We start from the raw sequence: 12,386 nt of genomic DNA on the forward strand, positions 1-12,386 counted from the left end.
TGAGCACCTCGAGTCTCGTCGCCGAGAGCGTGCAGAAACCAAGCACAGGCAGCGGAAGGAGCGTGCGGCAAACCAGTCCCACCCTCCCCTTCCCTCAACGTCTATCTGTCCCACCCTCCCCTTCCCTCAACGTCTATCTGTCCCACCCTCCCCTTCCCTCAACGTCTATCTGTCCCACCCTCCCCTTCCCTCAACGTCTATCTGTCCCACCCTCCCCTTCCCTCAACGTCTATCTGTCCCACCCTCCCCTTCCCTCAACGTCTGTCTGTCCCACCCTCCCCTTCCCTCAACGTCTATCTGTCCCAGACATTGTCATAAATTGGGCTCATCAGTCAACTGATAACTCGTCGTAGTGTGGGAGTAAGCCTTCCTCGCCCTGATCACAATGTTTATTTACCTTCTGCAACGCACGATGATCAGACAGAATATCAAGGACAGAATCAGCATCACCGCAGCCCCACCGATTGCTGGAACAATTATCTCTGATAGATAATGAGTTCGCCCTGGAAAAACAGAGCAGGAGTTAGTGTACGTGTTACAGGACAGACACCACACAGATTCAATGTGCTTCGTACTGACGGTGCGCCGCACTGTCGGAGGGGCAGTACTGAGGGAGTGCCGCACTGTCGGAGGGGCAGTACTGAGGGAGTGCCGCACTGTCGGAGGGGCGGTACTGAGGGAGCGCCGCACTGTCGGAGGGGCAGTACTGAGGGAGCGCCGCACTGTCGGAGGGGCAGTACTGAGGGAACGCCGCACTGTCGGAGGGGCAGTACTGAGGGAACGCCGCACTGTCGGAGGGGCAGTACTGAGGGAGCGCCGCACTGTCGGAGGGGCAGTACTGAGGGAACGCCGCACTGTCGGAGGGACAGTACTGAGGGAGCACCGCACTGTCGGAGGGGCAGTACTGAGGGAACGCCGCACTGTCGGAGGGACAGTACTGAGGGAGCGCCGCACTGTCGGAGGGGCAGTACTGAGGGAGCGCCGCACTGTCGGAGGGGCAGTACTGAGGGAACGCCGCACTGTCGGAGGGGCAGTACTGAGGGAACGCCGCACTGTCGGAGGGGCAGTACTGAGGGAACGCCGCACTGTCGGAGGGGCAGTACTGAGGGAGCGCCGCACTGTCGGAGGGGCAGTACTGAGGGAACGCCGCACTGTCGGAGGGACAGTACTGAGGGAGCACCGCACTGTCGGAGGGGCAGTACTGAGGGAACGCCGCACTGTCGGAGGGACAGTACTGAGGGAGCGCCGCACTGTCGGAGGGGCAGTACTGAGGGAGTGCCGCACTGTCGGAGGGGCAGTACTGAGGGAGTGCCGCACTGTCGGAGGGGCAGTACTGAGGGAGCACCGCACTGTCGGAGGGGCAGTACTGAGGGAGCCCCGCACTGTCGGAGGGGCAGTACTGAGGGAGCACCGCACTGTCGGAGGGGCAGTACTGAGGGAGCGCCGCACTGTCGGAGGGGCAGTACTGAGGGAGCGTCGCACTGTCGGAGGGGCAGTACTGAGGGAGCGCCGCACTGTCGGAGGGGCAGTACTGAGGGAGCGCCGCACTGTCGGAGGGGCAGTACTGAGGGAGCACCGCACTGTCGGAGGGGCAGTACTGAGGGAGTGCCGCACTGTCGGAGGGGCAGTACTGAGGGAGCACCGCACTGTCGGAGGGGCAGTACTGAGGGAGCGTCGCACTGTCGGAGGGGCAGTACTGAGGGAGCGCCGCACTGTCGGAGGGTCAGTACTGAGGGAGCGCCGGACTGTCGGAGATGCCGTCTTTCGGATGAGACGTTAAACCGAGGCCCCATCTGCCCTCTCAGGTGGATGTAAAAGATCCCGGGGCCACTATTTGGAAGCAGAGCAGGGGGAGTTCTCCCCGGTGTCCTGGGGCCAATATTTAATCCTCAACCAACATCACTAACACAGACGATCCGGGTCATTATCACATCGCTGTGTGTGGGAGCTTGCTGTGCGCAAATTGGCGTTTCGCACATTATAATAGTAACTTTCTCTCTCTCTCTCCTTCTCTCACAATCTCTCTCTCACTGTCTCTCTCTCTGTCTCTTTCTTTCTCTCTCTCTCTCTCTCTCTCTCTCTGTCTCTCGGTCACACTCTGTCTCTCTCTCGTTCGCTCTCTCCCTCTGTCTGTCTCTCTCTCTGTCTCTCTCTCTGTTTCTCTGTTTGTCTGTCTGTCTGTCTCAGTCCCTCTCTGTCTGTCTCTCCCTCTCTCACTATCTCCCTCTCCCTCTCTCTCCCTCTCCCCCTCCCCCTCTCTCTCCCTCCCTCTCTCTCTCTCTCTCTCTGTCTCTCTCTCTCTCTGTCCCCCTCTCCCTCTCTCCCTTTCTCTCTCCCTCCCTCTCTCTCCCTCTCTGACCCTCTCTCTCTCTCTCTCTCTCTGACTCTCTGTCCCTCTCTCTCTCTCTCTGTCTCTCTCTCCCTCTCTCTGCCTCTCTCTCTCTGTCTGTCTCCCACTCCCTCTCTCCCTTTCTTTCCCCCTCCCTCTCTCTCTCTCTGTCCCTCTCTCTCTCTGTCCCTCTCGCTCTCTCTCTCTCTCTCTTTCTGTCTCCCTCTCTCTTTCTCTCTCTCTGTCCCTCTCTCTCTTTCTCTCTCTCTCTCCTTCTCTCTCCAACTCCTTCTCTCTCCCTCTCTGTACCTTTCTCTCTCTCTCTCTCCCCCGCCTCTCCCTCTCGCTCTCTCTCTCTCTCTCTCCCCCCCCGGCTCTCCCTCTCTCTCTCCCTCTCCTTCTCTCTCCCTCTCTGTACCTTTCTCTTTCCCTCTCTCCCCCGCCTCTCCCTCTCCCTTTCTCTCTCTCCCCCCGCCTCCCTCTCCCTCTCTCCCTCTCCCCCCGCCTCTCTCTCTCTCTGTCCCCCCGCCACTCCCTCTCTCTCTCTCCCCCCGCCTCTCCCTCTCTCTCTCTCTATCTCTCTCTCCCCCCACCTCCCTCTATCTCTCTCCCCCCGCCTCTCCCTCTCTCTCTCTCCCCCCGTCTCCCTCTCCCTCTCTCTCTCTCTCTATCTCTCTCTCCCCGCCTCCCTTTCTCCCTCTCTCTCTCTCTCTCCCCCCGCCTCTCCCTCTCTCCCTCTCTATCTCTCTCCCCCCGCCTCCCTCTCTCTCTCTCCCCCCGCCTCTCCCTGTCTCTCTCTCCCCCCGCCTCCCTCTCCCTCTCTCTCTCTCCCTCTCTCTCTCTCTCCCCGCCTCTCCCTCTCTCTCTCTCTATCTCTCTCCCCCCGCCTCCCTCTCCCTCTCTCTCTCTCTCTCTCTCTCTCTCCCCCCGCCTCTCCCTCTCTCTCTCTCTATCTCTCTCCCCCCGCCTCCCTCTCTCTCTCTCCCCCCGCCTCTCCCTCTCTCTCTCTCCCCCCGCCTCCCTCTCCCTCTCTCTCTCTCCCTCTCTCTCTCTCTCCCCGCCTCCCTCTCTCCCTCTCTCTCTCCCCGCCTCCCTCTCTCCTTCTCTCTCCCCCCGTCTCTCCCTCTCTCTCTCTCCCCCCGCCTCCCTCTCCCTCTCCCTCTCTCTCTCTCTATCTCTCTCCCCCCGCCTCCCTCTCTCCCTCTCTCTCTCTCTCCCTCTCTCTCCCCCCGCTTCCCTCTCCCTTTATCTCTCTCTCTCTCGGCCCCGAGCCGCTCTCTGACCTTTCACCCACAGGTACACGTTGAACCAGGCCTCTCCGTGCTGGTTCCGGACCGAGCAGGCGACCCTGGTCTCCTCCTCGGCCTCGCCTGTCATCAGGGTCAGCGAGCCGGTCACCAGCTGGCCGTGGGTGACCTGCCAGGCCACGAAGCGGCTGCCTGTCTGGTTGCCGCTGACATTGCTGAAGGGCTGGTGCCAGGTGAGGTCTCCAGGAGGGTTGGCAATTGCTGTGCAGACGCAGGTAACTCCCTCTGTCCTCCGAGCACAGTCTGACTCCGGGGATATCTCCGGCTTATCTGTAGGATACAACACTGACATCAGAATTAATCTCAGCGAGCCAACACACAGCTACAGCAAGTAATCAGCAAAGCAAATGGCACGAACGGCCTTTATTGCAAGGCGGATGGAATATAAAAGCAGAGAAGTCCTGCTACAACTATACAGGGTATTGGTGAGGCCACACCTGGAGTACTGCGCGCACAGTTCTGGTCTCCATATACCTGGGTTAGACCACACTTGGAGCACTGTGCACAGTTCTGGTCTCCATATACCTGGGTTAGACCACACTTGGAGCACCGTGCACAGTTCTGGTCTCCAAATACCTGGGTTAGACCACACTTGGAGCACCGTGCACAGTTCTGGTCTCCATATACCTGGGTTAGACCACACTTGGAGCACCGTGCACAGTTCTGCTCTCCATATACCTGGGTTAGACCACACTTGGAGCACCGTGCACAGTTCTGGTCTCCATATACCTGGGTTAGACCACACTTGGAGCACCGTGCACAGTTCTGGTCTCCATATACCTGGGTTAGACCACACTTGGAGCACCGTGCACAGTTCTGGTCTCCATATACCTGGGTTAGACCACACTTGGAGCACCGTGCACAGTTCTGGTCTCCATATACCTGGGTTAGACCACACTTGGAGCACCGTGCACAGTTCTGGTCTCCATATACCTGGGTTAGACCACACTTGGAGCACCGTGCACAGTTCTGGTCACCATATACCTGGGTTAGACCACACTTGGAGCACCGTGCACAGTTCTGGTCTCCTTATCGAAGGAAGGATACACTTGCCTTGAAGGCGATACCACGGAGGTTCACTCGATTGATTCCTGGGATAAGAGTAGTGTCTTATGATGAGCGATTGTGTAGAATGGGCCGATACTCTCTGGAGTTTAGAAGAATGAGAGGTGATCTCATTGAAATGTGTAAGATTCTGAGGGGGCTTGACAGGGTAGATGCAGGGAGGGTGTTTCCCCCCCCGGGGCTGGGGAGTCTAGAACCAGGGGTCACACAGTCTCAGGATAAGGGGTCGGCCATTGAGGACTGAGATGAGGAGGAAATTCTTCACTCGGAGGGGGGGTGAATCTTTGGAATTCTCTGCCCCAGAGGGCTGTGGAGGCTCAGTCGTTGAGTATATACAAGGCTGAGATCGATAGATTTTTGGAGATTAAGGGAATCGAGGGATCGGGCGGGAAAGTGGAGTTGAGGTCGAAGATCAGCCGTGATCTCATTGAATGGCGGAGCAGGCTCGAGGGGCCGAATGGCCGACTCCTGTTCCTGTGTAACAGGCTCGAGAGGCTGAATGGGCCTCCTCCTGTTCCCTGTGTAACAGGCTCGAGGGGCTGAATGGGCCTCCTCCTGTTCCTGTGTAACAGGCTCGAGGGGCTGAATGGGCCTCCTCCTGTTCCCTGTGTAACAGGCTCGAGGGGCTGAATGGGCCTCCTCCTGTTCCTGTGTAACAGGCTCGAGGGGCTGAATGGGCCTCCTGCTGTTCCTGTGTAACAGGCTCGAGGGGCTGAATGGGCCTCCTCCTGTTCCTGTGTAACAGGCTCAAGGGGCTGAATGGGCCTCCTGCTGTTCCTGTGTAACAGGCTCGAGGGGCTGAATGGGCCTCCTGCTGTTCCTGTGTAACAGGCTCGAGGGGCTGAATGGGCCTCCTCCTGTTGCTGTGTAACAGGCTCGAGGGGCTGAATGGGCCTCCTCCTGTTGCTGTGTAACAGGCTCGAGGGGCTGAATGGGCCTCCTCCTGTTGCTGTGTAACAGGCTCGAGGGGCTGAATGGGCCTCCTCCTGTTCCTGTGTAACAGGCTCGAGGGGCTGAATGGGCCTCCTCCTGTTCCCTGTGTAACAGGATCGAGGGGCTGAATGGGCCTCCTCCTGTTCCTGTGTAACAGGCTCGAGGGGCTGAATGGGTCTCCTCCTGTTCCTGTGTAACAGGCTCGAGGGGCTGAATGGGCCCCCTCCTGTTCCTGTGTAACAGGCTCGAGGGGCTGCATGGGCCTCCTCCTGTTCCCTGTGTAACAGGCTCGAGGGGCTGAATGGGCCTCCTCCTGTTGCTGTGTAACAGCCTCGAGGGCCTCCTCCCGCTCCTATTGCCCGCGTTCCCGAGTGTCCGACACTTACACTCCACGCTGAGGTGGAACAGACTCGAGTTGCTGGAGCCGATCGTGTTCTCGGCTGTGCAGAAGAAGCTGGTCTGGTTGTCGCGGGTTACCCGACCCAGGCCGATGGAGTCGCTGTTGGCGACGAGCACAAACCTCTGGCTCCCGTCCGCCCTGAACCAGCTGTAGTTGGTGGCCGGAGGGTTGCTCTTGCTGCCACAGGTCAGGGTCACCTCATCGCCCTCCTTTATTGCATCTCCGCTGAACCTCACCACCGTCTCCCGCGGAGAATCTTTGAAAGAAAGACAACACGCGGTTTGTTAAGTATCGAATAACTCCACGAGGCTCAGTATGGCAAGCTAGTTCAGGCATAAGAGTAGGAGTAAATGGGTACTTTTCAGAATGGCAGGCAGTGACTAGTGGGGTACCGCAAGGTTCTGTGCTGGGGCCCCAGCTGTTTACATTGTACATTAATGATTTAGACGTGGGGATTAAATGTAGTATCTCCAAATTTGCGGATGACACTAAGTTGGGTGGCAGTGTGAGCTGCGAGGAGGATGCTATGAGGCTGCAGAGTGACTTGGATAGGTTAGGTGAGTGGGCAAATGCATGGCAGATGAAGTATAATGTGGATAAATGTGAGGTTATCCACTTTGGTGGTAAAAACAGAGAGACAGACTATTATCTGAATGGCGACAGATTAGGAAAAGGGAAGGTGCAACGAGACCTGGGTGTCATGGTACATCAGTCATTGAAGGTTGGCATGCAGGTACAGCAGGCGGTTAAGAAAGCAAATGGCATGTTGGCCTTCATAGCGAGGGGATTTGAGTACAGGGGCAGGGAGGTGTTGCTACAGTTGTACAGGGCCTTGGTGAGGCCACACCTGGAGTATTGTGTACAGTTTTGGTCTTCTAACTTGAGGAAGGACATTCTTGCTATTGAGGGAGTGCAGCGAAGGTTCACCAGACTGATTCCCGGGATGGCGGGACTGACATATCAAGAAAGACTGGATCAACTGGGCTTGTATTCACTGGAGTTCAGAAGAGTGAGAGGGGACCTCATAGAAACGTTTAAAATTCTGACGGGGTTAGACAGGTTAGATGCAGGAAGAATGTTCCCAATGTTGGGGAAGTCCAGAACCAGGGGTCACAGTCTAAGGATAAGGGGTAAGCCATTTAGGACCGAGATGAGGAGAAACTTCTTCACCCAGAGAGTGGTGAACCTGTGGAATTATCTACCACAGAAAGTAGTTGAGGCCAATTCACTAAATATATTCAAAAGGGAGTTAGATGAAGTCCTTACTACTCGGGGGATCAAGGGGTATGGCGTGAAAGCAGGAAGTGGGTACTGAAGTTTCATGTTCAGCCATGAACTCATTGAATGGTGGTGCAGGCTGGAAGGGCTGAATGGCCTACTCCTGCACCTATTTTCTATGTTTCTATGTTTCTATAACCTTACTCCAGTGAATTTATTCTCAAAGTGAGGATTCATCATGGCTGCCAACATTATATACACGGTTTGCACGTGTCTGCCAGTGACCATTCGGACTCCGATAGTCGTGCCCTCTGCTGGCGGGTAAAATCCAGTTAACATACATCACAAGTTTGTAATGTAGTCACCTGGTGGGTTCTTTGCTTAAGAATTCACAGTAACACACAAGAAATAGGAGCAGGAGTCGGCCATTCGGCCCCTCGAGCCTACTCCGCCATTTAATACGATCATGGCTGATCCGATCATGGACTCAGCTCCACTTCCCTGCCCGCCCCCCTTATCCCCTTATCGGTTCAGAAACTGTCTATCTCTGTCTTAAATATATTCAATGTCCCGGCTTCCACAGCTCTCTGAGGCAGAGAATTCCACAGATTTACAACCCTCTGAGAGAAGAAATTCCTCCTCATCTCAGTTTTAAATGGGCGGCCCCTTATTCTAAGACCATGCCCCCTAGTTCTAGTCTCCCCCATCAGTGGGAACATCCTCTCTGCATCCACCTTGTCAAGCCCCCCTCATAATCTGATACGTTTCGATAAGATCACCTCTCATTCTTCTGAACTCCAATGAGTAGAGGCCCAACCTCCTCAACCTTTCCTCATAAGTCAACCCCCTCATCCCCGGAATCAACCGAGTGAACCTTCTCTGAACTGCCTCCAATGCAAGTATATCCTTTCGTAAATACGGAGAGCAAAACTGCACGCAGTACTCCAGGTGTGGCCTCACCAATACCCTGTATAACTGGAGCAAGACTTCCCTGCTTTTATACTCCATCCCCTTTGCAATAAAGGCCAAGATACCATTGGCCTTGCTATTATGTTGCTATGAATAACCAGTTGGTTTATTAGCAAAGGTTTAACAATCACACTACACTTTACCGGTTCATCGACTAGGCTCACAACGGCCTACCATGTTGTGGATCCCCCCCCCTACCCAACTGGAGTGGGGTTTCATTGAGTCTTGTAAGCATCACGTGACTCGCTAAGCCACTCCAAAGCTCACACAATTGCACAGACACGTGGGAACACGGATGCCTCGGGAAATTACAGGCGGCCTGGGTGTCTGTGAACCGACTTAAAAACTGACTGCACAGGACTGCTCCGTGCACCACCCTCCAGGCCAAGTCCCCGACGGATAAAGGGAGGATTCCCGCGTAGTGAGCACTCCACTGGGGAACTCCACCTCCTCCGGAGGGCAAGATGCTGTCAACAGCCCCACAAACCTGTGCGCATGCTCAACGGGCCTCCTCCTGTTCCTGTGTAACAGGCTCGAGGGGCTGAATGGGGCTCCTCCTGTTCCTGTGTAACAGGCTCGAGGGGCTGAATGGGGCTCCTCCTGTTCCTGTGTAACAGGCTCGAGGGGCTGAATGGGGCTCCTCCTGTTCCTGTTTAACAGGCTCGAGGGGCTGAATGGGGCTCCTCCTGTTCCTGTTTAACAGGTCGATGGGCTGAATGGGCCTCCTCCTGTTCCTGTTTAACAGGCTCGAGGGGCTGAATGGGCCTCCTCCTGTTCCTGTTTAACAGGCTCGAGGGGCTGAATGGGCCTCCTGTTCCTGTGTAACAGGCTCGAGTGGCTGAATGGGCCTCCTGTTCCTGTGTAACAGGCTCGAGGGGCTGAATGGGGCTCCTCCTGTTCCTGTGTAACAGGCTAGAGGTGCTGAATGGGGCTCCTCCTGTTCCTGTTTAACAGGCTCGAGGGGCCGAAGGGGCCTCCTCCTGTTCCTGTGTAACAGGCTCGAGGGGCTGAATGGGGCTCCTCCTGTTCCTGTTTAACAGGCTCGAGGGGCTGAATGGGCCTCCTCCTGTTCCTGTGTAACAGGCTCGAGGGGCTGAATGGGCCTCCTCCTGTTCCTGTGTAACAGGCTCGAGGGGCTGAATGGGCCTCCTCCTGTTCCTGTGTAACAGGCTCGAGGGGCTGAATGGGCCTCCTCCTGTTCCTGTGTAACAGGCTCGAGGGGCTGAATGGGCCTCCTCCTGTTCCTGTGTAACAGGCTCGAGGGGCTGAATGGGCCTCCTCCTGTTCCTGTGTAACAGGCTCGAGGGGCTGAATGGGCCTCCTCCTGTTCCTGTGTAACAGGCTTGAGGGGCTGAATGGGCCTCCTCCTGTTCCTGTGTGACAGACTCGAGGGGATGAATGGGCCTCCTCCTGTTCCTGTGTAACAGGCTCGAGGTGCTGAATGGGCCTCCTCCTGTTCCTGTGTAACAGGCTCGAGGGGCTGAATGGGCCTCCTCCTGGTCCTGTGTAACAGGCTCCAGGGGCTGAATGGGTCTCCTCCTGTTCCTGTTTAACAGGCTCGAGGGGCTGAATGGGCCTCCTCCTGTTCCTATGTAACAGGCTCGAGAGGCTGAATGGGCCTCCTCCTGTTCCTGTTTAACAGGCTCCAGGGGCTGAATGGGCCCCCTCCTGTTCCTGTGTAACGGGCTCGAGGGGACTGAATGGGCCTCCTCCTGTTCCTGTGTAACAGGCTTGAGGGGCTGAATGGGCCTCCTCCTGTTCCTGTGTAACAGGCTCGAGGGGCTGAATGGGCCTCCTCCTGTACCTGTGTAACAGGCTCGAGGGGCTGAATGGGCCTCCTCCTGTTCCTGTGTAACAGGCTCGAGGGGCTGAATGGGCCACCTCCTGTTCCTGTGTAACAGGCTCGAGGGGCTGAATGGGCCACCTCCTGTTCCTGTGTAACAGGCTCGAGGGGCTGAATGGGCCTCCTCCTGTTCCTGTGTAACAGGCTCGAGGGGCTGAATGGGCCTCCTCCTGTTCCCTGTGTAACAGGCTCGAGGGGCTGAATGGGCCTCATCCTGTTCCTGTTTAACAGGCTCGAGGGGCTGAATGGGCCTCCTCCTGTTCCTGTGTAACAGACTCGAGGGGCCGAATGGCCTCCTCCTGTTCCTGTGTAACAGGCTCGAGGAGCTGAATGGGCCTCCTGTTCCTGTGTAACAGGCCCGAGGGGCTGAATGGGCCTCCTCCTGTTCCTGTGTAACAGGCTCGAGAGGCTGAATGGGCCTCCTCCTGTTCCTGTGTAACAGACTCGAGGAGCTGAATGGGCCTCCTGTTCCTGTGTAACAGGCCCGAGGGGCTGAATGGGCCTCCTCCTGTTCCTGTGTAACAGGCTCGAGGGGCTGAATGGGCCTCCTCCTGTTCCTGTGTAACAGACTTGAGGAGCTGAATGGGCCTCCTGTTCCTGTGTAACAGGCTCGAGGGGCTGAATGGGCCTCCTCCTGTTCCTGTGTAACAGACTCGAGGAGCTGAATGGGCCTCCTGTTCCTGTGTAACAGGCTCGAGGGGCTGAATGGGCCTCCTCCTGTTCCTGTGTAACAGGCTCGAGGGGCTGAATGGGCCTCCTCCTGTTCCTGTGTAACAGGCTCGAGGGGCCGAATGGGCCTCCTCCTGTTCCTGTGTAACAGGCTCGAGGGGCTGAATGGGCCTCCTCCTGTTCCTGTGTAACAGGCTCGAGGGGCTGAATGGGCCTCCTCCTGTTCCTGTGTAACAGGCTCGAGGGGCTGAATGGGCCTCCTCCTGTTCCTGTGTAACAGGCTCGAGGGGCTGAATGGGTCTCCTCCTGTTCCTGTGTAACAGGCTCGAGGGGCTGAATGGGTTTCCTCCTGTTCCTGTGTAACAGGCTCGAGGGGCTGAATGGGCCTCCTCCTGTTCCTGTGTAACAGGCTCGAGGGGCCGAATGGGCCTCCTCCTGTTCCCTGTATAACAGGCTCGAGGGGCTGAATGGGCCCCCTCCTGTTCCTGTGTAACAGGCTCGAGGGGCCGAATGGGCCTCCTCCTGTTCCTGTGTAACAGGCTTGAGGGGCTGAATGGGCCTCCTCCTGTTCCTGTGTAACAGGCTCGAGGGGCTGAATGGGCCTCCTCCTGTACCTGTGTAACAGGCTCGAGGGGCTGAATGGGCCTCCTCCTGTTCCAGTGTAACAGGCTCGAGGGGCTGAATGGGCCACCTCCTTTTCCTGTGTAACAGGCTCGAGGGGCTGAATGGGCCACCTCCTGTTCCTGTGTAACAGGCTCGAGGGGCTGAATGGGCCTCCTCCTGTTCCTGTGTAACAGGCTCGAGGGGCTGAATGGGCCTCCTCCTGTTCCCTGTGTAACAGGCTCGAGGGGCTGAATGGGCCTCCTCCTGTTCCTGTTTAACAGGCTCGAGGGGCTGAATGGGCCTCCTCCTGTTCCTGTGTAACAGACTCGAGGGGCCGAATGGCCTCCTCCTGTTCCTGTGTAACAGGCTCGAGGAGCTGAATGGGCCTCCTGTTCCTGTGTAACAGGCCCGAGGGGCTGAATGGGCCTCCTCCTGTTCCTGTGTAACAGGCTCGAGAGGCTGAATGGGCCTCCTCCTGTTCCTGTGTAACAGACTCGAGGACCTGAATGGGCCTCCTGTTCCTGTGTAACAGGCCCGAGGGGCTGAATGGGCCTCCTCCTGTTCCTGTGTAACAGGCTCGAGGGGCTGAATGGGCCTCCTCCTGTTCCTGTGTAACAGACTCGAGGAGCTGAATGGGCCTCCTGTTCCTGTGTAACAGGCTCGAGGGGCTGAATGGGCCTCCTCCTGTTCCTGTGTAACAGACTCGAGGAGCTGAATGGGCCTCCTGTTCCTGTGTAACAGGCTCGAGGGGCTGAATGGGCCTCCTCCTGTTCCTGTGTAACAGGCTCGAGGGGCTGAATGGGCCTCCTCCTGTTCCTGTGTAACAGGCTCGAGGGGCCGAATGGGCCTCCTCCTGTTCCTGTGTAACAGGCTCGAGGGGCTGAATGGGCCTCCTCCTGTTCCTGTGTAACAGGCTTGAGGGGCTGAATGGGCCTCCTCCTGTTCCTGTGTAACAGGCTCGAGGGGCTGAATGGGCGTTCTCCTGTTCCTGTGTAACAGGCTCGAGGGGCTGAATGGGTCTCCTCCTGTTCCTGTGTAACAGGCTCGAGG

General features: G+C 57.1%; 1 protein-coding gene across 4 annotated transcripts in view; it reads right to left on the reverse strand.

The window, feature by feature from the left end:
- Window positions 1-12,386, reverse strand: part of LOC139240411 (myelin-associated glycoprotein-like) — a 48,879-nt gene that overhangs the window by 7,268 nt on the left and 29,225 nt on the right. For 2 of the 4 annotated variants that reach the window (XM_070868920.1, XM_070868917.1), the window contains 3 exons: window positions 6,021-6,290; window positions 3,613-3,906; window positions 398-503 (listed from right to left, as the gene is read on the reverse strand). In XM_070868920.1, coding sequence (XP_070725021.1) covers window positions 398-503; window positions 3,613-3,906; window positions 6,021-6,290 — 670 coding nt within the window. The remainder of the gene's footprint in view (window positions 1-397; window positions 504-3,612; window positions 3,907-6,020; window positions 6,291-12,386) is intronic. The other 2 variants (XM_070868919.1, XM_070868918.1) reach the window with 1 other exon arrangement.

Source organism: Pristiophorus japonicus, chromosome 31 (assembly GCF_044704955.1).
Source record: "Pristiophorus japonicus isolate sPriJap1 chromosome 31, sPriJap1.hap1, whole genome shotgun sequence".
In the NCBI taxonomy this organism is placed as follows: Eukaryota; Metazoa; Chordata; class Chondrichthyes; family Pristiophoridae; genus Pristiophorus; species Pristiophorus japonicus.